Source organism: Rattus norvegicus, chromosome 13 (genome assembly GCF_021556685.1).
Source record: "Rattus norvegicus strain SHRSP/BbbUtx chromosome 13, alternate assembly SHRSP_T2T, whole genome shotgun sequence".
NCBI lineage: Eukaryota > Metazoa > Chordata > Mammalia > Rodentia > Muridae > Rattus > Rattus norvegicus.
The window spans coordinates 21,307,012-21,333,382 of record NC_141546.1 but is presented as its reverse complement, the minus strand read 5'-3'; the positions used below and the strand labels follow the sequence as shown (position 1 = coordinate 21,333,382).

The 26,371-nt window shown below is 39.9% G+C and overlaps 1 protein-coding gene across 1 annotated transcript in view; it reads right to left on the bottom strand.

Annotated features, from left to right (window-relative positions):
• Nucleotides 1-26,371, bottom strand: part of Cdh20 (cadherin 20) — a 282,518-nt gene that overhangs the window by 34,487 nt on the left and 221,660 nt on the right. The window contains 5 exon segments of the mRNA NM_001012748.2: nt 395-648; nt 5,622-5,809; nt 10,164-10,331; nt 18,720-18,839; nt 19,539-19,833. Of these exon segments, the coding sequence (NP_001012766.2) occupies nt 395-648; nt 5,622-5,809; nt 10,164-10,331; nt 18,720-18,839; nt 19,539-19,833 (1,025 nt within the window).

Sequence of the window (26,371 nt, the reverse complement as noted above, 5' to 3'; positions counted from 1 at the left end):
GCAACATCTAGGCACATGTTGGGTTGTAAAAGCTTAGCATTTTGTGGGTGAAGACAAGAGATCCTAGTGCTTGAGCATTCAGTGCCCAGGGTGGACCTCCAAAGAGCGATGCAGTTCCAAGTGGCCATGGAGCTCTGACTGAGATGTAAGGGCGTGTGTATGTCCGTATCTGAAGTAAATGACAATGTAGTCAAGATGTGATGATATCTAATTTTCCAGTTACATGGTGTCGGCATGTTTATTTGAACAAAAGGAAGAACAAGAAAACTCAGAGAAGAGTTTCCAGAGATGGGATTTAAAGAGGAAGAAGCAAAGGTGAGAGAGAATGCTAGAGTGTGACACAGGAGGTGAGGGAATGCCAGGGGATGAGGAGAAAGAGAAATTATGGGAAAACCTGATTGAGTTGTTGGTCATGTCTGGGTCCTTGGCAGAAATGATCTGTATGGTTGTTCCAATTGTCACATCCTCTGGCACCTCCACAAAATAAAAGCGGGGCTCAAACACAGGGGGCTCGTCCACATCCTCCACACTGATGTGCACTGTTGTTGTGTCCTGAAATGGGCCAAGGTTCAGAAAACGCATCTCTACGTGAGGATTGGATCCTTCCACCTTCAGGGTGTAGCTTTTCTTGCTTTCAAAACTCAAAGGCTGAAAGGCAACAAGAAGAAAAATGGTCAGCCCATAGCACACATGTCCTGAGTGAAAAGGACATCCAGCACTAAGTAGTAGAGAACTTCCAAGTTACCAAAAATGTGGAAAAGAGAAAAAAGTTAAACCATGGCCACCTTCTGTTTTGTTTTGAAGTTCTGGGTGATAACAGTTTGGTCATAGGTAAACGGGAAGGGAGGTATCTGGAAGGCTCAGTTTTAACTCCTTTAACTGAGTATGGTCTGTAGAGAGTTTGGGGAACCTCCTTGTCCTGCCCGGATTGTAAGAAGGGAGTTTGTTTCCCCAGAACCCTTTTGTCCTGAGCAGACAAGATGTGTGGTGGCCTTGTGTTTTGGTTTTCCCTTTTGAAAGATGTTGGACAATTAAGACCAAGTGTGTGCTCTGCCCTAGGATGTCCACGCAGTTAGGCTTTGCTTTTGTGTTCCCCTTAAACTTTTTTTGAGAGGAACCATTTTGGGGGAGGGATGGGACCAGGGAGAGTGGAAGAGTAATGCAGAAGGAAGGAGGGAGTGAATATGAGTGAATAGTGATATGGAATGCACAAATATTGTAGTGAAACCCATCACTTTGTGTATACTGGGTGTACACTTGTTTCCTTCTTGACTTTCAAATCAACAGTGATTCTTTCTAAGGAAATTCATTAAGTGCCTCACTAAGATTCTTGGTACACTATGCTACATAAACCTTTGTTTCTTTATAGACGACCTCTTTTAAAGTTCGTTTTAAAATTCTGGTCAGCATAAAACTTCAAAGATTTAGAAAGTTCAGAATTAAGGTGGCAGGAACCCATAGTGCCAGCTAAGGTGCTGATCCCAATTTAAAAATTCTTTGACCAGGACTGGTGCACAAGAATCTTTTTTTTCTATTATGATTCCATATTGCAAAATATAAAATTGGGAGAGTAGAGAGATGGTTCAGTGGTTTAGAGTGATTACTGCTCTTTTAGAGAACTTACGTTTTGTTCACAGCAACCATGTAGCAAGGGTAAGTTTTTATTACCAAACTGTGTATTTTCTTTCTCCAGATTCCAGGTCAAAAGCAAGGACTCGGCTGAGTTTTTATTCCTTGGTGTGTAGCCAGGCCAAACACCCAATATGTAGTATAAAAAAGTTGTTTCATTAAATAGTGTCACAAACTTTTCTGTACTAACGTTTATGTGATGGCATGTAAGGATTTGGTGTTAACTGTTTTGGGGGTGTGTGGTGTGTAGGTTCTTTTGTATTTTATACGTAGGGAGTGGAGCTGCTTTCTAACTGATGCCCCATTACAATTGCTGTGTACTATGGAGGGACCCATAGCTCCAACAGCATATGGAGCAGAGAGGATGAACTTATCTGGCATCCATGGGAGGAGAGGCCCTTGTTCCTGTGAAGGCTCTATGCCCCCAGTGTAGAGGAATACCAGGGGGTGAGGTAGGAGTAGGTGGGTGGTGGAGCACCCTCATAAAAGCAGGGGATGGGGGGTTGTGGAGGGGAAACCAGCAAAGGGGACAACATTTGAAATGTAATAAATAAAATACCCAATAAAAAATTGCTGTGTACTTAGCTGGTGTTGAGCTCCAGTTGATAATGTCCCTGCAAGTTGCATCTGGTCAACAGCATTAGTGCTGGACTTGATATTGATCCTACGTGCACTGGAATTTATTGCTATCTAAAATGGCTTCTGAAAGATTCTGGTGGCAGAAGGTTACTGAAACACCAGCAGGGAGTGAATCTGATACAGGCGAGGCAAACATGTCTAACCGTTCCTCTAAGAAAGCTCTTCAAATAATTACAAACAAGGCATTAGATCAGGTAGAGCTGGATTTTTTTGAAGTGGTATATAAAGTAAAATCCTGACCTATTAGAATTAGAAAAGTATAGAATTTTTGTGTTTTGTGACCCAACTAATAGGGGAATGGACTGACCACAATTGCCTACTGTTCACTGATAGAAGGAAGCTAAGTTGAAGACGAGAGAGTGGCACACTATGATACACTGCAGAAGAAAGAACACTGAAAATTACAAACGTCAAGCATTTAAAGACTGGAATCAATCACCCGGTTACTTAGAAGCTAAAATGACACAGTCCCGTATAGCAGTCATTGTGGTTGTGTGAAGACCAAATTCTTTCAAATCAACTTAATTTCTCTTTTTTTGAAAAGCATGTGCTTTTTAGACAAATAATAGACCTAAGAGAAATAAATCAAAATCAAAACTTTTGTTTCAATTTTGTATGACATTATTAGTGACAAAGGAAGATGACTGTCCTGGAGTTGTTCCGGACATGGACTGAGCAGTCAGTAGCCTTTAAAATATTTATTATATGTGACTGGCCCATCTACGCAACGTTCTGGCCTTGTTCTTAATTATATTTTCTGGCAGCTCATATGTTTAGAAAAGGAATAAAAAGAGTCTAGGAAAAGCCGATGTATGTTTTGTGATCGAACGTGTATACAGTTTGGATAGTGAGACTGAGAGACAAGGTTCTGACTTATAATGCCTTTTTATTTCCAGATAGGGGGTGAGAAAAGAAATTCTTAGTTTACTCAAATTAATAAATATGTTTTAAAAACAAATGCTTATAACGATATATAATTTGTATAATAACAATTTAATGTAAGTCACTATTGTTTTATTATTTAGAACAGTTTTTCAAATGAAATTAACCGATCAGTCTTTAGAAAGGCTCCATTTTATAATTGGTTAACTTTTTTTAATGGACTACTTTTGCATTCAAGAAACAATATTTATTCAAAGCGTTGGGCATTGTCTAATGATGGTTAGTGGTAGGTTATCAGTTGAAGATGCTTTAAATTCTTTCCCATGTAATACATTGGTATATTTTATCACCTATAAAGTTATTATATCATTAACTTTCAAAAATAATGAATTATAATGTTTTAATTATATAAATGTGTGTGAAGATTTATAAATCAATCTTATCATTTTGTACTGTTTCAAGGTCATTGTTTGCTGGCCCTGAGGATTTCTGGTTGGAGAAATTTGGCGGAAATCTGTTTCTTTGCCGTGCTGTATTGTTTATGCTCTGGTCCCAACTTGGCTGACTTTGGATCAGGTGGAAGATTTCTGAAGTTCAGTCATTTGGAAACTTATTAATGATTTGTGAATGAAAAGGGAAGTGTGATTCCACTGTAATGACTACCCAGGGTTGTTGGGGTCCTCGTATCAGCCAAGCAAGGAGCTGTCTGGATAATGTTCCAGGCAGGAGGATAGCAAGGAAGACTGCTACGAGAGGTCATTTGTGTGGCAGCTTGGATGAGGTCTCTGAGTGGACTGCAGCAGGTTAGGGATAGAAGATCTTACCACAGATGGTATGAGTGTGTCTGCTTGGGAAAAGTCTCTGGAGAGGTGACAGGATAAAGTCACCAGTGGCCCTTGGGAAGAGCATGGCTCTTGAGAGGTACATGCCTGCTTGGGAAAGATCGCAGGGCAGATAGTGGATAGATTGAGTCTTAGCATGGGCACCAAGTGTGAACAAGGTTCCCTGCAGATGGCAAATCAGTGTTTTATAAATTAACGTTTTAAATTAAATATTCATTTGTAAGTTATTGGATTCAACTTATTTGTGTGTGTGGAATGTATGCATATGTTTATGTGTGTTGTAGGACCAAACCAAAGTTGACACCTGTTTTTGTTCTCGTCTATATTCATTGATGAAAGGTCTATCACTGAAACTGAATCCCCAAGGACCCTGTATGGTTTTTTTTTTTAAATCCCATGTTGGGATTAAAGACAGGCTTTTACAGTTGCTCACTTTTCAAGTGGGATCTGGGGAACTCTGGTCCTCATGCTTTAGTCACTCACTGATCCTGCCCTTTAGGTGATAAATTCTCTTTTTAAAAGGTTAATCAGGGCTAGGAGTGGCTTAGTCACTAAAGTTCTTGTCACACAAGCATGAGGACCTGAGTTGGGTCCCAAGCACCCAGGGGAAAACCAGGCACCAGTGCACGTCTATAATTTCAGTGCTATGGAGACAAGGAGGGTGACTCCCAAGGCATGTATGTCAGCCCCTTTCCTCCACATGTATCTGCACATGAACATGTGCACAAATACATGTACACACACGTACATATGTTATACACACACAGTGAAATTAAAATGGGAAAATTTTACCTTTCATTTACTGAATTTATCCATATGTGTTTTAGGGAACATGGCACCTTATAATGGAACAAAGAGGTTTTAAGTTTGATCATACTTTCTCACGTTTCATTTGCATTTATGGGTCTTCAAGAAGCGATTAGAAAGTGCTATGTGTTATTCATTTATTCATAATAATATTATAGCCTGCTTTGCTATTTATGGTAAACTAAAGTGAAGATGTGGGATTCAAATATTGATTAAGTCATTAACAATAGGGGCTGGGGATTTAGCTCAGTGGTAGAGCGCTTACCTAGGAAGCGCAAAGCCCTGGGTTCGGTCCCCAGCTCAAAAAAAAAAAAGTCATTAACAATATTAGAGCATCAAGCTACTACAGTTTTTAAGTGGCTAAATTGAAGTGACTCATTCGTAATATATTTTTAATAATCCTTTTTATAAAATAATGCCACAGCCAGCATTTTTGCATGTAAGCCTGAGCATTTAAAGGTATTTTTAAAAACATAATTAGAAAGAATTATTTTTAAATGTGTGTGTGTGCGTGTGTGTGCGCGTGTGTAGCATGCGTGCCTGTTAGGTTAATGTGTCTGAATTCAGGTCTGCTTCTCCCATGTTGCAATTTGGGGGTCAGGAGGAAAGCTTTTGGGAGCTGATTCCTTCTGAGCAATGTGGATTCTAGGTTGTCAGATTTTTGTGGAAAGTACTTTTACCTGCTGAAACATCTCATTGGTCTAGGAAAGAGATTTTTATCACAGGACTTAAAATATATCCTAATGTAAACCACCCTTCACTATAATTTCATAAACAAAATGTCTTTGAGAATAAATGATTTGGAAAAAGAATCCCGATTACCTTCTTCACAGTTATGATGCCAACTTGGAAGTTCGGGTCTGTATTGATATCAAAAGCATCTGCACCATCTCCATCCACAATGGTGTACTTCATTTCTGCATTGATGCCTTCGTCCAGGTCTTTGGCAAACACTCTCCCCACAGTCGAGCTAACAGGAGCGGACTCCAGCACACTCATCTGATAATGTTCTGTGAATAAAAGCAGGGACGTGAATTCTTGATAATCTGCCACAGAAAACCCACACCTGTTATCACATCTAATCAGACATGCCATGCAAAGCATCGGTTGTGGTTTAGAAGTTAAAGCTTAAGTTTTACAGTTTAAATTTTCAGTCCAGAGTATCAAAATATCTTTCCTCTGAGCTAGGAATAAGGCAGGTAAAAAGACAAGATGAAACTCTCCTTGCAGTCTTCTTCCTTCAGAACAGGGAGAAGCACCTTGCTTCCTCTTCTTTCCCACTATATATGAACGGGAAGATTTTTATGAATGTCATGCTTTTTCTGGGAAGCATGTGATCACAAATAACACATTTATTCTGCCAAATTTCAAACGCTCTAGTTTCCCTTCATGTCCTGGCCTGTGTGCTGAAGTCCCATGTCTGGCCAGTGGCCAGAGTGGATGGAGAATAAGGAGAGGAGAGGCACTTCATGAGAAAAGATCCTCCACGTGTAGTCCACCAACAGGTTTTTGTAGCTGTGACCCTCTGTATGGTTTGGCATGGGCTGTTTGTTCTAGTTCTAAAACTGAATACACAAACAGGATCCCACACATAGAAAAAACTTAGTGTGTGAATGCCTTCCTTTTTGAGTTGATGCTCTGACTCATAATTAATTTTTTTTTAGTTATTTCACCTTTGTGAAGTTGGATATTTACTAACTTATTTTGTAAGGGCTCATGTCTTTGACATCCTTATTTTATCAGTCACTGGCTGGCTTACTACACAACATAGCCATATACATTTCAATATGATTGTGGTTTTTTATTTTCAATTAATCAACTAATTAATTTTTATGTGTATATGTATATAACTGGATGAGTTTTTGTGCATCATGTCCATGCAGATCTCTGCTGAGTCAGAGGATCCACTAGAAGTGGGGTTATGGGTGAGTTGAAAGCTGCTTGACGTGGGTGTTGGGAACTGAACCTGGGTCTTCTGCAAGAGCAGTGTGCACTCAAATATTGAAGATTCTCTATTTTTTAAATTTTATTAAAATATTTTATTAAATATTTATTTTCTTATAAAGAAATGGTTTCTATTATTCCACTCACCTTGAATATATATAATTTTATATTATACATTTAAATTATATAATAATACATAATATTACCATATGTGTAAATATATATTATATATGTTGGTATCTTTTTTCTTTTTTTATTAGATATATTTCTTTACTTACATTTCAAATGTTATTCCCTTTCCCGGTTTCCTTTCCATAAGCCCCTATCCCCTCCCCCTCCCTCATACGGGTATTCCCCCACCCATCCCCTTTACTGACCCCCATATTCCCCTGCACTGGGGGTCCAACCTTGGCAGGACTAAGGGCTTCCTCTTCCCCTGGTGCCCCAACAAGGCTATTCTCTGCTACACATGCAGTTGGAACCCTGGGTCAGCATCCCTTCTATTTATTATGCATTGTAAACTCCAAGGAAGCCGATGTCTCACAAAGATTATGGGAAGTTGACAGCTTCTGTACCCCACCTTTCACTGGAGAAGGCATAATGTTTGTTTTTTATAAATACAAGCCAGAGAATCTCCACTGTGCCATGCAAAGTTATCAGTGGGTTATGTTAAAAAGTTTAGGAAGTTTAAACAGTTACAATTTCTGCATGTGATGGATTGCATTAGAAGTAAATATCTGGAGATCATGATATTCTTCTATATTTGGTTCAGCTAAAGGTGATTAAGTTTGTTCACTATAAAGGAGTGGGCACGCCATTTTGTCAACATCCCATCAGTGGGTATTGTAATATTTGTGGAAGAGCATCTCAGTGAGTTCCTACAATAAGGAATCAGATGGATATTAGAGCAGAAGCATTTAGTCCAAGATAGGGTTAAAGAGTAATGGAATTATTAAAATTTAGCACTCACAAATAAATGTTTTTTCATACATTTTATGGTGATTTTAAGTAATTTCTTGAAAGGTGCAATGGTACTCTATTTTAGTGGAAACTGTGAATGTGAGAATGTTGAGAAGCATGAATTTCAATTATCTCAACCATTTCATCTTGTCTTCTATGCAATCCATCCCATACTCCATCCCATCGTAAGTTCTTAATTATTACTAAAGCTGAAACAGAGACTGCTCAAGGTGGATGTGTTGTAATGGTGGCTGTTAGCATTTTGATATTTGGCTGAGACAAACGCCCCAGTCTTCGCAGTTGTGCAATGCTCCAGAGAAGCTGTTGTGTGAGGAGGAGGGACATAAGATTTACCTCTCTGTGTCCAGACCCCTATTCCTCTGAGCTTTGCAAGCTCTTGGCTCTTCTGATACCTTGCCACTTTCGTGAAGGACAACCTGCTTTGTGTCAAATTTTAAAAGTCCAGTAGTTTGACGCATCCAGGAGTTCACAGTGTTGATGTGGTGTACACAATATGAGTGCTTTGTGAACTATAATGGAGCTCACAGTATCAGTAAGCTGAACCAATTACTCCTCATGGCAGTTCACAGGCTTCCTTGATCCACTACATCCTGATTGGTGGACTAGTCAACTTAGCAACTTACTCATTGGTACCATTTGTAAAATGTCTGCCTGTTATTCTGCTGTTTTTTTTTTAAACTTTCATTAATGGCCATGGCTATTTTGTGTATACTATGACTATTTGAGTTCTCTTTATTAATGTAAATTAAGTAAGAGTCTTTTGGTCTGGCTGGTTCAAAGTGAAAGCTATTAAGCTAATAGTCTGGTTTCATTCTGTGTATAGTTTAGGAGTGTGTGTGTGTGTGTGTGTGTGTGTGTGTGTGTGTGGTGTGTTCTTGTGGGCATGTGAGTACTTCTGTGTAGAAGCCATTAGTCAACCTCTGTGCTGTTCCTTAGGTGCCTTTTGCTTTATTTGGAGACAAGACTACTCACCAGCTGACCACGGAATCCGAGAGATCTCCTTTTCTGATATCCCTGCATGTGCACTACAAAAGGGTACCAACATTCTTTGGCATGTGATTCTGGGGATTGAACTGGGGTCTTTATGCTTATTCACAAAGCAAGAGCTTAACCGATTGTGCTATCTCCTCATCGTCTCCATTTTTGTTTGTGTTTTCCCTGTTCATGGTTAAGTGTTCAGTCTGGAGTTGTCTGCCATTTTGACATCTCCAGTCTCCTCCCTTCAGGCATTCACTTTCCAAAGTCACACTGCTATTCCTGAGCTTTGCTTCACAGCCTTGGTTCTGTGTCTCCACCTTCCTTAAGAGCATTCAACCTGATTGTTTCCTTGTCACTTCCTATTAAAATATGAATTTGTCGTGCCCCTGCCTTCCACAAGTTTCTTTATGTATTCTTTGTTCTGTCAGCTGTGCCGTCCTTCTCTCTGCCACCCAGATTAAAAAATGTTGTCATCTTTGACTCCCTCCACCCTCAGCCATAGTCAGGAGTCTCTCTCTCTCTCTCTCTCTCTCTCTCTCTCTCTCTCTGCTTCTTGAATTTAATTTTATACTCAGATGACCTCTGATACAGCAAAAATTTTGTTGGCTTTACACAGAGCTGTACATTACATGCCTAGATGGTGTCTCAAATTGATAGTGCTGTAACGAATGTGGCTTCTTCATCCCGGCATGTTTCCTTCTCTGCTGGTGAAAATCTTTTCTATTCTTCAATCTTCTGCTTAAGTCTCATTACCCCGTGAAGCTTTTATTCATTCCCATTTTTAGAGAACAAGAAGCCAACTCATGTGCACTTTCACAAACTGTTCGTGAAACCTTAATTTTTCCAAGCTGTAGGATTAGTCAATGTAAGACTTAATTCTCATTATTTGTGACTCTCTCAGTGCCACACTAAATATTCTGTATTGCTTTTCCTTTATGAATAGCATGTGTGCTCCTGGTTAGATTTTAGGTTTTGAGCAGCAGCAGTCCTAGTATTTTGTGTTCCTCATGCCTGGTGTCCTTACAGACCGTGTACTGCTTGGCACCTACTTGCATATTGCTTGGTTAATGTGGTCAGATGGCATGTTCAGCAGATGTGTTTTGAACTAGTTCCCATGGAAAACTCACCTTGAGGATGAACTCCTGACAGAGAGTTAGTGCTTATAAACACATCATACTCATGGTAATGATTTGTGGCCCATAAAAGTTTAATCCTATCTGATAAATTTTAATCTTAGTATTTAATTTTGTGCTGGTGTGTGTGTGAGTATGGCCATCAGGTAAAAACAAACAAACAAACAAACAAACAAACAAACAACCTCTAAGTGCCATGGGAAGCAGAAGGTCAGAAGGAAGGACTGTAACAAAGAAATGTATGCATAACGATTATTAACTCAAACAGACCTGAACCTCAGTGAAGGGTGGGTCCCTCCTCCTAAGGTGTGCTCTGGTTGGTACTTACTCTGTGGAAACCGGGGTGGGTTATCATTGACATCTGAGAGTGTGATGTTGACTGTTGTGGTCCCAGCCAATCCTCCAAGTTGTCCCCCCATATCCTTGGCTTGGATAATCACTTCATAGTATTCCTTGGCTTCTCTGTCCATGTTCATGAGCGCTGTTCTGATTACACCTGCACAATAGAAATTGTTTTAAAAAGAAAAACCACAAAGCTAGTTTTCTGAGGATTTGTTTGTAGATGTCTTCCTCATGTGCTGTAAAAGCACATCACCTGCTTTTATTAAACTTCAGGTTAAAAATCTCAGCATCAGAAAGGCACCATATAAAACAAAGGGCTAAGAAATAGACACCCAGGAAGGGCCCAGGGGCTGGAGTCCTTGGCAACGTTACTGAGGCAGAACAGGAGATGGCAGCAGCGGTTTTCTTAGACTCCAGGAATTGCTGTCTGTGGCGATTATAGACTGCTGTGTCTTTACCAAAGAAAACCTGGGCTTTGAGTACAGAAACAAACCTTCTTGTGTCTACAGGTTTGTGATTTTAGGTAATTGTCCTTCAGAGCTTTGTGCCTTCAGCCCTAGATCTCTTGTAGTGTCTAAGACTCTTTAGATACTGGCTCCTATTGTGAATTCCCTGTCTCTCCTCTGCCTGGAAGTGGGAATGTCCTGTCTTTACAGTCACTGTTCTGTTTTCTTCGGCTTACTTCTGTGTTTTACTGAGTTCCTTGTGCAGGGAGGGACATTAAAGACTCAGGGAGTGTTGTGTAATTTTTTTCCTCCATCTTTAATAAATTGGGTATTTCTTATTTACATTTCAATTGTTATTCCCTTTCCCGGTTTCCAGGTCAACATCCCCCTAACCCCTCCCTCTCTCCTTCTATAAGGGTGTTCCCCTCCCCATCCTCCCCCCATTACCACCCTCCCCTCAACAATCACGTTCTCTGGGGGTTCAGTCTTGGCAGGACCAAGGGCTTCCCCTTCCATTGGTCCTCTTACTAGGATATTCATTGCTACCTATGAGGTTGGAGCCCAGGGTCAGTCCATGTATAGTCTTTAGGTAGTGGCTTAGTCCCTGGAAGCTCTGGTTGGTTGGCCTTGTTGTTCATAAGGGGTCTCAAGCCCCTTCAAGCTCTTTCAGCCCTTTCTCTGATTCCTTCAATGGGAGTCCCGTTCTCAGTTCAGTGGTTTAATGATGGCATTTGCCTACGTACTTGATGTATTCTGGCTGTGTCTCTCAGGAGAGATCTACATCCAGTTCCTGTCAGCCTGCACTTCTTTGCTTCATCCATCTTATCTAGTTTGGTGGCTGTATATGTATGGGCCACATTGAGGGGGAGGCTCTGAATTGGCGTTCCTTCAATCTCTGTTCTAAACTTTGACTCCCTATCCCCTCCTAAGGGTATTCTTGTTCCTCTTTTAAAGAAGGAGTAAAGCATCCGTGTTTTGGATGGCCTTCTTGAGTTTCATGTGTTCTGTGCATTTAGGCTAATATCCACTTATCAATGAGTGCATACCAAGTGTATTTTTCTGTGATTGGGTTACCTCACTCAGGATGATATTTTCCAGTTCCATCCATTTGCCTATGAATTTCATAAAGTCATTGTTTTTGATAGCTGAGTAATATTCCATTGTGTAGATGTACCACATATTCTGTATCCATTCCTCTGTTGAAGGGCATATGGGTTCTTTTCAGCTTCTGGCTATTATAAATAAGGCTGCTATGAACATAGTGGAGCATGTGTCTTTGTTATATGTTGGGGCACCTTTTGGGTATATGCCCAAGAGAGATATAGCTGGATCCTCAGGTAGTTCAATGTCCAATTTTCTGAGGAACTTGAAGACTGATTACCAGAGTGGTTGTACCAGTTTGCAATCCCACCAACAATGGAGGAGTGTTCCTCTTTCTCCACATCCTCACCAGCATTTGCTGTTACCGGAGTTTTTGATCTTAGCCATTCTCACTGGTGTGAGGTGAAATCTCAGGGTTGTTTTGATTTGCATTTCCCTTATGACTAAAGATGTTGAACATTTCTTTAGGTGTTTCTCAGCCATTCGGCATTCCTCAACTGTGAATTCTTTGTTTAGCTTTGAACCCCACTTTTTAATAGGGTTATTTATCTCCCTGCAGTCTAACTTCATGAGTTCTTTGTATATTTTGGATGTGAACCTTCTAGCAGTTGTAGGATTGGTAAAGATCTTTTCCCAATCCGTTGGTTGCCATTTTGTCCAAACAACAGTGTCCTTTGCCTTACAGAAGCTTTGCTGTTTTATGAGATCCCATTTGTCAATTTTTGATCTTAGAGCATAAGCCATTGGTGTTTTGTTCAGGAAATTTTCTCTAGTGCTCATGTGTTCGAGATTCTTCCCCACTTTTTCTTCTATTAGTGTGAGTATATCTGGTTTGATGTGGAGGTCCTTGATACACTTGGACTTAAGCTTTGTACAGGGTGATAAGATTGAATTGAACTGCATTCTTTTACATGCTGACCTCCAGTTGAACCAGCACCATTTGCTGAAAATGCTATCTTTTTTCCATTGGATGGTTTTGGCTCCTTTGTCAAAAATCAAGTGACCATAGGTGTGTGGGTTCATTTCTAGGTCTTCAATTCCATTCCACCGGTCTATCTGCCTGTCTCTGTACCAATACCATACAGTTTTTAATCACTATATCTCTAATACTGCTTGAGTTCAGGGCTGGGGATTCCCCCAGAAGTCCTTTTATTGTTGAGGATAGTTTTAGCTATCCTGGGTTTTTTGTTATTTCAGATGAATTTGCAAATTTTTCTGTCTAAGTCTCTGAAGAATTGGATTGGAATTTTGATAGGGATGGCATTGAATCTGTAGATCATTTTTAGTAAAATGGCCATTTTTACTATATTAATCCTGCCAATTCATGGGCATGGGAGATATTTCCATTTTCTGAGATGTTCTTCAATTTCTTTCTTCAGAGGCTTGAAGTTCTCCTCATATAGATCTTTCACTTGCTTGGTTAAAGTCACACCGAGGTACTGTATATTATTTGGGACTATTATGAAGGGTGTCGTTTCCCTAATTTCTTTCTCAGCTTGTTTCTCTTTTGTGTAGAGGAAGGCTACTGATTTATTTGAGTTAATTTTATACCCAGCCACTTTGCTGAAGGTGTTTATCAGGTTTAGTAGTTCTCTGGTGGAACTTTTGGGATCACTTAAATATACAATCATGTCATCTGCAGATAGTGATATTTTGACTTCTTCCTCTCCAATCTGTATCCCTTTGATCTCCGTTTGTTTTCTGATTGCTCTGGCTAGGACTTTGAGAACTACATTGAATAAGTAGGGAGAGAGTGGAAAGCTTTGTCTAGTCCCTGATTTTAGTGGGATTGCTTCAAGTTTCTCTCCATTTAGTTTAATATTAGTTACTGGTTTGCTGTATATGGCTTTTACTATGTTTAGGTATGGGCCTTGAATTCCTGCTCTTTCCGGGACTTTTATCATGAAGGGGTGTTGAATTTTGTCAAATGCTTTCTCAGCATCTAGTGAAATGATCATATGGTTTTTATCTTTTAGTTTGTTTATATAGTCGATTACGTTGATGGTTTTTCTGTATATTAAACCATCCCTGCATCCCTGGAATGAAGCCTACCTGATCATGATGGATGATTGTTTTGCTGTGCTCTTGGATTCAGTTTTCAAGAATTTTATTGAGTATCTTTGCATTGATATTCATAAGGGAAATTGGTCTGAAGTTCTCTTTCTTTGTTGTGTCTTTGTGTGCTTTAGGTATAAGAGTAATTGTGGCTTCATAGAAGGAATTCGGTAGTGATCCATCTGTTTCAATTTTGTGGAATAGTTTGGATAATATTGGTATGAGGTCTTCTATGAAGGTCTGATAGAATTCTGCACTAAACCCGTCTGGACCTGGGCTCTTTTTGGTTGGGAGACCTTTAGTGACTGCTTCTATTTCATTAGGAGTTATGGGGTTGTTAAATGGTTTATCTGTTCCTGATTTAACTTTGGTACCTGGTATCTGTCTAGGAAATTGTCCATTTCCTGCAGATTTTCAAGTTTTGTTGAATATAGACTTTTGTAGTAGATCCGATGATTTTTTGAATTTCCCCTGATTCTGTAGTTATGTCTCCCTTTTCATTTCTCATTTTGTTAATTTGTACACACTCTCTGTGTCCTCTCGTTAGTCTGGGTAAGGATTTATCTATCTTGTTGATTTTCTGAAAGAATCAGCTTTTGGTTCTGTTGATTCTTTCTATGATCCCTTTCATTTCTATTGCTTGATTTCAGCTCTGAGTTTGATTATTTCCTGCCTTTTACTCCTCCTGTGTGTCTTTGCTTCTTTTTGTTCTAGAGCTTTTAGATGTGCTGTCAAGCTGCTGATATATGCTCTCTCCTGTTTCTTTCTGCAGGCACTCAGAGCTATGAGTTTTCTTCTTAGTGCAGCTTTCATTGTGTCCCATAAGTTTGGGTATGTTGTACCTTCATTTTCATTAAATTCTAAAAAGTCTTTGATTTCTTTCTTTATTTCTTCCTTGACCAGGTTATCATTGAGTAGAGCATTGTTCAACTTCCATATGTATGTGTGCGTTCTTTCCTTATTGTTATTGAAGACCAGCTTTAGCCCGTGGCGGTCTGATAGGACACATGGGATTATTTCTATCATTCTTTATCTGTTGAGGCCTGTTTCATGGCCGATTATTTGTTCAATTTTGGAGAAGGTATATCCTTTTGTTTTAGGTTAGAATGTTCTATAAACATCTTTTAAATCCATTTGGTTCATGACTTCTCTTAGTCTGTCTATATCTCTGTTTTATTTCTGTTTCCATGGTCTGTCCACTGATGAGACTGGGCTGTTGAAATTTCCTACTATTATTTTGTGAGGTGCAATATGTGCTTTGAGCTTTAGTAAGATTTCTTTTATGTATGTAGGTGCCCTTGTATTTGGAGCATAGATATTTAGGATTGACAGTTCATCTTGGTTAATTTTTCCTTTGATGAATATGAAGTGTCCTTCCTTATCTTTTTTGATGACTTTTGGTTGAAAATCAATTTTATTCCATTTTAGAATGGCTACTCCAGCTTGCTTCTTCAGACTATTTGCTTGGAAAGTTGTTTTCCAGCCTTTTACTCTGATGTAATGTCTGTCTTTGTCTCTGAGGTGTGTTTTCTGTAGGCAGTAAAACGTTGGTTCCTCATTGCGTATCCAGTTTGTTAATCTGTGTTTTTTTTTATTGGAGAATTGAGTCCATTGATGTTGAGAGATATTAAGGAATAGTGATTATTGCTTCCTGTTATATTCATATTTGGATGTGAGGTTATGTTTGTGTGCTTTTCTTCTCTTTGTTTTGTTGCCAAGATGATTAGTTTCTTGCTTTTTCTAGGGTGTAGCTTGCCTCCTTATGGTGGGCTTTACCATTTATTATCCTTGTAGGGCTGGATTTGTAGAAAGATATTGTGTAAATTTGGTTTTGTCGTGTAATGTCATGGTTTCTCCATCAATATAAATTGAGAGTTTTGCTGGATACCGTAACCTGGGCTGGCATTTTGTTCTCTTAGGGTCTGTATGACATCTGTCCAGGATCTTCTGGTTTTCATAGTTTCTGGCAAAAAGTCTGGTGTAATTCTGATAGGTCTGCCTTTATATGTTACTTGACCTTTTCCCCTTACTGCTTTTAATATTCTTTCTTTGTTTTGTGCATTTGGTGTTTTCACTATTATGTGCCGGGAGGTCTTTCTTTTCTGGTCCAATCTATTTGGAGTTCTGTAGGTTTCTTGTATGTTTATGGGCATCTCTTTCTTTAGGTTAGGGAAGTTTTCTTCTATGATTTTGTTGAAGATATTTACTCGTCCTTTGAGTTGGGAGTCTTCACTCTCTTCTATACCTATTATCCTTAGCTTTGATTTTCTCATTGTGTCCCGGATTTCCTGTATGTTTTGGGCCAGTAGCTTTTTCCATTTTCTATTATTTTTGACAGTTGTGTCGATGATTTCTATGGAATCTTCTGCTCCTGAGTTTCTCTCTTCTATCTCTTGTATTCTGTTCGTGATGCTTGTATCTCCTTGTCTCCTCCTTCGGTTTTCTATATCCAGGGTTGTCTCCATTTGTGCTTTCTTTATTGCTTCTATTTCCATTTTTAATTTCTTCACCCATTTAATTGTGTTTTCCTGTAATTCTTTCAGGGATTTTTGTGTTTCCTCTCTATAGGCTTCTGCTTGTTTATTTATGTTTTCCTGCATTTCTCTAAGGGAGTTCTTCATGTCTTTCTTGAAGTCCTTCATCATCATGATCAAATGTGATTTTCAATCTAGATTTTGCTTTTCTGGTGTGTTTGGATATTCAGTGTTTGCTTTGGTGGGAGAATTGGGCTCTGATGATGCCATGTAGTCTTGATTTCTCTTGCTTGGGTTCTTGAGCTTGCCTGTTGCCATGAGGTTGTCTCTGGTGTTATCTTGTTCTGTTATTTCTGACAGTGGTTAGACCGTCCTATAGGCCTGTATGTCAGGAGGGCTGTAGACCTGCTTCCCTGTAGGAGCCAGAGAGGTCAAGCACTGCCCAAGAAAACCTACAGAATCAATTATCCTGAGCCCATAGGAGCTCACTGAGACTGCACTGCCAACCAGAAAACCTACATGGGATGGATCTAGGCCCTCTGCACATATGTTAGAGTTGTGTAGCTTGATCTTCAAGTAGGACTCCTAACACTGGGAGCAGTGGCTGTCACTGACTCTGATGCTTGCCTTTCAGACCCTTTTGTCCCACTAGGCTGCCTCATCTAGTCTCAATAGGAGACAATGTGTCTAGTCCTACTGCAACTTAATATGCTAGGAGGTTGATGTGGACTAGCCTTTTCTGAAGAGAAGTGGAGTAGCTGGAGGGGAGAAGAGGTGGGATAGGGGAGGTGTGGGAAAGGACTGGGAGGAGAGAAGGGAGAGGAAACTGCATTTGGGATATAAAGTAGATAAATAAATTAATTAAAAATAATAAAAGAAGAAAAGGGGTTTAAACCAGATGCACAGAAATGTAGGATTCAGATCCTGCCAGGGATGTGTAAAGATTCTTTTCTCCTGTTTCTCCTTCAGGTTAGAAATGCTTTCATACACTTGAAGTGAAAATAACAGGCTTATTGTTACAGGTTTATGATATAACCTGTAGTTAAACTGACCTTTTGCGTGGAAAGGGAAGTGTTTGGGAACAAGACCTTGGCTGAGCTTCTTCCTATGATCATGTACTGCAGTCACTGACACCATCCTAAAATGGTATTCTTGTAAATGCCTCTTTGCCAAAGCAATGACAATGTTTTCATGTATTTTTGAACTCAACGCTGTATATGTTCCTCATGAGAACTGTCAGAATAATGTAAAATACTTCTGAGGATATAAAGGACACCTGATCCCACCTGTATTTTCCTTTATCTTGGGCATCTCTTCATTCCTCCTCCCCTCCCTTCTCCTATTAGTAGAATTATTGACGTTTATGTTTTAAAGATGTCCTAACTGCAACCTTTTATCTTTCCTTCTACTAGTTTATACTCTCTCACTTTCTACCCCTATGGTAGCATTTTCTGAGTGCATGACTATATTGATGACTTCTAGAGGGAAAAACAGGTTAGTTATAATAGACATGTATTTCTTTTCTCTTTAGATTAATGAGGTGACTTTGACTATTCACTAATGACTTTACCACTGTGGGTTTTTTGCTTCAGGTCTTCCTTCTCCTAGGCCTGTTTTCCCTGTGTAAAGTGGGGGTAATAGCAGTTTGTAAATATTTTACTTGTGACATTAAATGGTAATGTTTACAAAAGTTCTTGGAGAAGGAGAAATCCTAGGACAAGTGTAAGATAGCAATGATGCAGTAATTATTCTGCCCAATGGAGAAACTAAAGTGATTTCCATGGTGGATTAAAACATGAACTCTGTAGTCAAAGTTTCATAAAACAAGTGAAGCCCCAGGTTCCTCTGGTGTCTCCTTTCCTGCCACAATATTTTTTATGAGTTCAGGTCTCTTTGCCATCTTCCCTTGTAGGGGTCATATTCATGAGCTATCACCACTCTCATTGGAACCCTCTTGCCCCAGCCTTAGGTTCTTCTTAGCAGACATTGTCTCAGCAGAGATAACATTAGGGACATGTTGATAACCACAGGAGCTTGGCTAGCACTTAACTTCCCAGTTTTCTCATCTGAATGAATCCTAACGATTCTGAGCTGCATGATTGCCCAGAAGGTCCTTCCTGGTTTCAAAATCTGTGATTCTAGCTGTAGAACAAGCCCCGGGGAATATATCAATTTTCTTTGCTCTTCATGAACTTATAAATGACCATGAACCTTGGGAATTTTGGAAAGTAGTAAGGAGATATTTTCTGTTGACAAGGCTTTGGTGTCTCTCAGCAATATAGTCCGACTGTCTCACCCTCTGGCAATTACAGTGTGTGCTCCTAATTCTAAAGATTATGAGCATCTTCTTTGTGCAATACACTTCCTGAAGAGTCCTTGACAAGAAGAGTTGGGTCTGTCTTAAGTAGGAAACACAGGGATTATTGAAAAAGCAAACACCTTTGATTTGATTCTTGTACTAGATACCTGTTTTGGAGTCCACAGAAAAATATGGCTGGCCCTGGAGAATGCTGTACACAACTCGGGCACTGTTGCCATAGGTTGGGTCATCAGCATCTGTGGCTGTCACTTGGATAACAGAGGTACCTGAGGGAGAGAAGTGGGAGAAATCTGTTGAAGCTCAGTTATGAAGAGCTGGTATAATCCTGCATGGTCAACCTTAAAACGTTTTACATATCTTGCTTGCTTCTCTGGAAGAGTTCCCTTTGTTGATCAAGCTTCCATAACTCCTATTTTGTTATTCAATAGGGATGATAGTTATTTATGTTAAATTCTTAGTAGTCAGTAAAAATAACACTGCCTATGTGGTCTTCTTTGTTTATTGGTAATGGCAACATTTATCTTAAAATCTAATCTAATCTAATCTAATCTAATCTAATCTAACCTAAACTAATATAATTTATCAGCACATACATGGTAGCACAAACCATCTATAACTCCAGTTCCAGAAGATTTGATGCTCTCTTCTAGCTTTTGCAGGCATCAGGCATGAAAGTGGTGCAGAGACATACACATAAAAGTAAAATAAAATTATTTTTAAAAAGTCATAGAAAAATACAGTTGAACGAGCAGAGAACTCAAGAACTCAGAAGTGGAAGGCATTGGAAGATTGTTACTTATGTGGCTGCTTCTGATATCTTTATAGCTTCCTACCTGCTGAAGGAGTTGGTAGTCATTTTAGCTTCACTTTTATGATTTCTGCACATTTTCTCCTCTATCTGTTCATAGTAGGATCCTCTACAGTGCATCTACTATTGGTGAAAAATGAGCTCATCATCACCTTACCTACTGGTGACATTTCTGGCACAGTGGCAACATAAGGTCCATCCAGGAACTTGGGCTCGTTGTCATTGATATCTTGAATTTTGATAATAAACTCTGATTCTGGCTCCATTGGCCGGCCTGTTCTCCTGTCTAGGGCTTGAGCTCTTAGAGTATATTGGGCTCTTTCCTCTCGATCAAGCCTCTGAATGGCATGGATGTCTCCAGTGGTGTCATCAATGGTAAACACGATCCCTGCTCCTTCTCCTGAAAGGATGTATTTGATGGATCCATCTCCCCTGTCCATGTCTGAATGAAGCTGGGAACAAAAGCAGTGAAATGTCATTATTGATGTGCACAGATGTTGAGAATAAGCTAATTTTCACTTTGGAACAGACATAATACCTCCCTGTACATAGGAATGTTCTTTCCTCTTCTGTGTTAGTAAGTCTGTCTTTGAGATGATAAGTAAAGGGTAATACAGGAAGTTTTTCTATGTCATATTCTTATGTTATTAGTATATAATATGATATTATGATCTTAGTACTTTAAAATGATTGTTCTTTAGAAACCTAGAAGACATCTGTAGAAACAGGAGCAATCTTATTGAGAAAGCTTGTCTTTTTATCCAAGAAACAGAAAAAACAATAGGAAATTTTAAATATCTTAAAGTTAAAAATAAGTGGTGGCATATGCCTTTAATCCCAGTATTTAGGGCCAGAGGCAGGCAAATTTCTGAATTTGAGGCCAACCTGGTCTTTAGCATAAGTTTTAGGGAAGCCAGGAATTCATAGATAAACCCTTTCTTGAAAGGCAGTACAAATAAGAATGGTCTCATGCATGAGACCATGGACTTCCTAGTTTCCTATGTAAGACCGTGTTTGCTTATGTTTTAGGTATGAGGTGAGCTTTAAGTGCTGATTATGTGCATTGTGCTGTGGTAGGACTCATTCTTGGATTTAATTGATTCACTGAAGTCCCTGTGAATGGTTGAGTTAGGGACATGCTTCTCTGTTCATCCAACTGTATCTTTCTAAGACTTTTAAAAAATAATTTTATTTTATTTTTATATGTATGAGTGTTTTGCCTGTATATATGTCTCTGCAGCACTTTTGTACCTGATGCCTGCAAAAGCTAGAAGAGAGCATCAAATCTGGAACTGGAGTTGTAGATGGCTGTGTACCACCATGTAGGTGTTAGAAAACACACTAGGGTCCTCTGGAAGAGAAGCTGGTGTTCTTAACCATTTGGCAATGTCTCCAGCCCCATATTCTCATAATCTTTTGTAATAATTTCTCTAAAGGATTCTAAGAGCACAATTTTATCTCAGCCTAGAAACATATCTGACTTCATAATTGCACATAATGCAAGTGGGCAGCAGAGATGTTGGGGTTTTGTGTTACCCTTTAGGTCTCTTTCAAAAGAATCAGCACGAACATTTAGTTAGCACTTCTAATTTTGTTACTGTCTGTTTTCAGCACTTGCATACTTAAGCACCAAAATTTCAAACATTTAGTCAATAGGCAGACAACACGTGTTATGCTTAATGCTACAAGACAAACAGATCTGATCTGAATATGTTCTCTGTCAGTTATCAACTGAGTGTCCTTGACAAGAGTAAATATACTTTATAAACCATTAATTTTCTTATATTATAAATGGAGAATAGCATTAATGCTTGTTTCCAAGGTTGCTGGGATCATTAGAGATTAATGTATGTAAAGTACAGAGGATTGTTCCTTTCCTGTAGTAAGAAAGCTATAAATGGGGCCAATTATGGTGATGATATATGACCTACTTGCAGAGAGAAAGGATATTAACATACCCATCTCTTATCTGCCCTCTTAAGCCTCCAGGAGTAAAACTAAGCTAAAGACATTGTTGTTATGCACAGCTTAATGGCCAGAGTCCCTGCAGCACTGGAAGGGTCCTGGCCCTGCTACACTGAGGATTCACCTGTAGGAACACTGTCTACTCACTTAATCTTGTGAACTTTGCTGTTTAAGGGACACCTGAAAGTGTTCACAGCTTCCTTAGACAGGGGTGGCTTGAAATGTTGGCATTTTGAGCTAATCTCAAACTTATTCCAGGCCAACCATGGATCCAAGCTGTGTCTTATCTGCAAAAGGGAAATAAGAGAATAAAATCACCCCCAAAATAGTTTTGTATTTCTTTTTGCTGAAAAATAGTCTATATAGAATATGGTGTTTTCACCTTTCTTTATTCCATATACACTATTATCACTAAAATCTATTTATGTAGTTTAAAAAGTAAGGGGAAAAAGCTTAGCAGTTATTGTGTAGAAGTAAAAGACATTTAGCTTGGAACTGGGCATAAGAAATGAAAATGCATTTCCTCTGGAAACATGTTCCTGTTCAGATGAATGGAACTGGAAGGAGAAAGACAAAACACTTAGAAGTTTCTTAAATTATGAGAGATAAATATCTGTTCATGTGTGTATGTATATGTAGAACTTTATGGCCAATGGCATTTGACTTGCAAGAAAACAGGTTAAGGTATGTACGACAAGTTATGATGGATGTAGTTTAACACACTAAAGAACAATTGATGACATCACAGGCCAAGTGTGAGGACCCTGCCTTTGGAGCAGGCTTCATAAACAACAGAAACGAAAGCCAGCACTGCTGAGGAGCAACTCCGCTCCCTGAGATTGATGAGACTGGCTGTGGTCAAATGGAATCAGTGCTGAAGCTCACAGTCCTTCTCTTATTCCCCCACCCACTTCCCATGAGAAGATGCTAAGAACCTTTGCAGGCAATAAATTCTCTGGAGGGAAAGACTATGCAATCATCCCGGTATCATGGAGTAGATGGTACAGGCTCAGGCTAAAGCCTTTGGAGGGACCTCATGTTACCTTCCTTTTAAGGGTTAGTATCTTTTAGGTTGCTTCTGAGTGTGTCCACAGGTTTTCAAGGTGTCCTTTGACACATCTGAGAAGAGGGAACCTCAGTAGAAGAATTGCCTCCATCAGATGACCTGTGGGCATGTCTCTGGTTGGGGGCATTTTCTAGATCGCTGATCCTCTTAGGATGGCCACGTCTACTACTAGTGGTGCCATCCCTTAGTAGTGGTACCATCCCTTAGTAGTGGTAGGTCTGTGTTATCTAAGAAAAATAGTTGAACCTCCACTGTTAATGTCTTGACTCCTTCTTGAGTTTCTGCTTGACTTCTAACAGTGAATGATTATTACCCGGAAGTGTAATAATAAACCTCCTCTGGTTTCTTTTTGTCAAGGAGTTTTATCATAGCAACAGAAAGCAGATTAGAACACAAGGGGATGGGCAAAGAGCTCTAACAGTGAAATAGGAAAGTTCTTTCATGAACAGGAAGCATATCAGTCATATAAGAGGCTTAACCAGAACTCATTCCTTAGGAATATAGCTGTATGTCTCCAGGATCCTGAAGGAAGCAAGTCCTTATTTCAATAGCTATGAAGGAGGAGAGTACACTGGCATATCAGACCTATTGTGACTCTGGTAAATAGCCAGGGATCTTCCAGCAGGGGCAACAGGTTAGAGGCAGAGCTCAGCGTTTCTAGGATTTAAATGTGGAAGGCACCTCATGAGTCTGGGCCTGAAGGTCTCTGAGAAGAGAATATTGCCTGGGTAAAGTCTCAGGGATGGTGTAGATGTGCCCTACCCCCTAGTAAGTCCAGAAACTACCTACCTTCTCTGAGACAGAGCGTTGTAGGTAGTGCTGCTATTCTTGAGGTGGCCAGATAAGGATGAGAGCTTTAAAAAGCCCCCAAACTAGACCCCCGATGGTAAAATAAGGGAACAAGTCTAATCTCCCTCAAGCCTCCTGCTTTCTCTTTGGTATGATCCAGTTGGGAAAACAGAAATCAGAGTTCTAAGAGTCCTAGCTGTGACTACACAGGTGAGGGGCACTTTAAGGAGCTTGAAGTCATCAAAGAAAAGATCATGTAACGTTTGAGTTTCTGAGCCACAGAATACACATTTGATTGTAAAAGTTACAATGTGGGATATGAAAAGTTCTCTAAGGCTCTTGAAAAATTGATAGGACCATTAAAATATTTTACCTTTGGACACCGCCGGAACCTGAAAGAAACAGACCGGATAAACAGTTCTCTGCACCCAAATCCCGTGGGAGGGAGAGCTAAACCTTCAGAGAGGCAGACAAGCCTGGGAAACCAGAAGTGACTGCTCCCTGCACACACATCTTCAGGGGGAATCACTATCCCTGAACTCAAGCAGTATTACAGAGCAATAGTGATAAAAACTGCATGGTATTGGTACAGAGACAGACAGATAGACCAGTGGAATAGAATTGAAGACCCAGAAATGAACCCACACACCTATGGTCACTTGATTTTTGACAAAGGAGCCAAAACCATCCAATGGAAAAAAGATAGCATTTTCAGCAAATGGTGCTGGTTCAACTGGAGGTCAACATGTAGAACAATGCAGATCGATCCATGCTTATCACCCTGTACAAAGCTTAAGTCCAAGTGGATCAAGGACCTCCACATCAAACCAGACACACTCAAACTAATAGAAGAAAAACTAGGGAAGCATCTGGAACACATGGGCAGGAAAAAATTTCCTAAACAAAACACCAATGGCTTATGCTCTAAGATCAAGAATTGACAAATGGGATCTCATAAAACTGCAAAGCTTCTGTAAGGCAAAGGACACTGTGGTTAGGACAAAACGGCAACCAACAGATTGGGAAAAGATCTTTACCAATCCTACAACAGATAGAGGCCTTATATCCAAAATATACAAAGAACTCAAGAAGTTAGACCGCAGGGAAACAAATAACCCTATTAAAAAATGGGGTTCAGAGCTAAACAAAGAATTCACAGCTGAGGAATGCCGAATGGCTGAGAAACACCTAAAGAAATGTTCAACATCTTTAGTCATAAGGGAAATGCAAATCAAAACAACCCTGAGATTTCACCTCACACCAGTGAGAATGGCTAAGATAAAAAACTCAGGTGACAGTAGATGCTGGCGAGGATGTGGAGAAAGAGGAACACTCCTCCATTGTTGGTGGGATTGCAGACTGGTAAAACCATTCTGGAAATCAGTCTGGAGGTTCCTCAGAAAATTGGACATTGAACTGCCTGAGGATCCAGCTATACCTGTCTTGGGCATATACCCAAAAGATGCCTCAACATATAAAAGAGACACGTGCTCCACTATGTTCATCGCAGCCTTATTTATAATAGCCAGAAAATGGAAAGAACCGAGATGCCCTTCAACAGAGGAATGGATACAGAAAATGTGGTACATCTACACAATGGAATATTACTCAGCTATCAAAAACAACGAGTCTATGAAATTCGTAGGCAAATGGTTGGAACTGGAAAATATCATCCTGAGTGAGCTAACCCAATCACAGAAAGACATACATGGTATGCACTCATTGATAAGTGGCTATTAGTCCAAATGCTTGAATTACCCTAGATCCCTAGAACAAACGAAACTCAAGACGGATGATCAAAATGTGAATGCTTCACTCCTTCTTTAAATGAGGAAAAAGAATACCCTTGGCTGGGAAGGGAGAGGCAAAGATTAAAACAGAGACTGAAGGAACACCCATTCAGAGCCTGCCCCACAGGTGGCCCATACATATACAGCCACCCAATTGGACAAGATGGATGAAGCAAGGAAGTGCAGACCGACAGGAGCCGGATGTAGATCGCTCCTGAGAGACACAGCCAGAATACAGCAAATACAGAGGCGAATGCCAGCAGCAAACCACTGAACTGAGAATAGGTCCCCCGTTGAAGGAATCAGAGAAAGAACTGGAAGAGCTTGAAGGGGCTCGAGACCCCAAAAGTACAACAATGTCAAGCAACCAGAGCTTCCAGGGACTAAGCCACTACCTAAAGACTATATATGGACTGACCCTGGACTCTGACCCCATAGGTAGCAATGAATATCCTAGTAAGAGCACCAGTGGAAGGGGAAGCCCTGGGTCCTGCTAAGACTGAACCCCCAGTGAACTAGACTATGGGGGGAGGGCAGCAATGGGGGAGGGTTGGGAGGGGAACACCCATAAGGAAGGGGAGGGGGGAGGGGGATTTTGCCCGGAAACCGGGAAAGGGAATAACACTTGAAATGTATATAAGAAATACTCAAGTTAATAAAAAAAAATATTTTACCTTTATTTGTATTTATTTCAGCTAACACTAAGTGAACCCCAGCTATAACAAACAAGTACATTCTAGGGAGAGATCTTTCCTCTAGAAATTTTCTAGACAGAAAAATGGATATTTCTTCTATTTCACAAGCTTAGTCTTTAAGGGCTCAGTCAGAATTGGAGGGAATGCTGGAAAGTAGATGTATATTCTAAAAATAACAGCAATAATACTTTTGTTGAGTTAGGATTTTGGGAACAGGTTAGGTGGGCCTCATACCTTTTGCCAGTGAAGTTTCTGAGTGCCCAGTGACATTCCGGAAGGGCAGTAAGTGCATGTAATTGTGGTTAGACAGTAGCCTTGTAAAGTTTAACCTCTGCAGGACTTGTGCCTTTGGGTCCATGCCCAGGCAGAGCTCTCTGTAACCCTCCTAGCAGGTGTCAGTAGAGTCTAGCTTTAAGTTGACAGTGCCATGTCTTTGGGAAGCCTGGTGTGGATTTTACAAGGCCATACCAATTAATTCTGATCATTGTTGCCGTATTCCAGTCTGAAATAAGCACATTCTCTGGCAGGCTCTCTAAACAGACATCTCCCAGAGCTTCTGGTGACAAGCTGACTGTCTCTGTTATAAAGGAAGTGAAAGATAGATGAATTCTCTTCAAAAGAAAGTAGAGAGAGGGACTCGGTGACTAAACATCTAAGTTTCTTGTGTGTGAAGTGACACATTAGT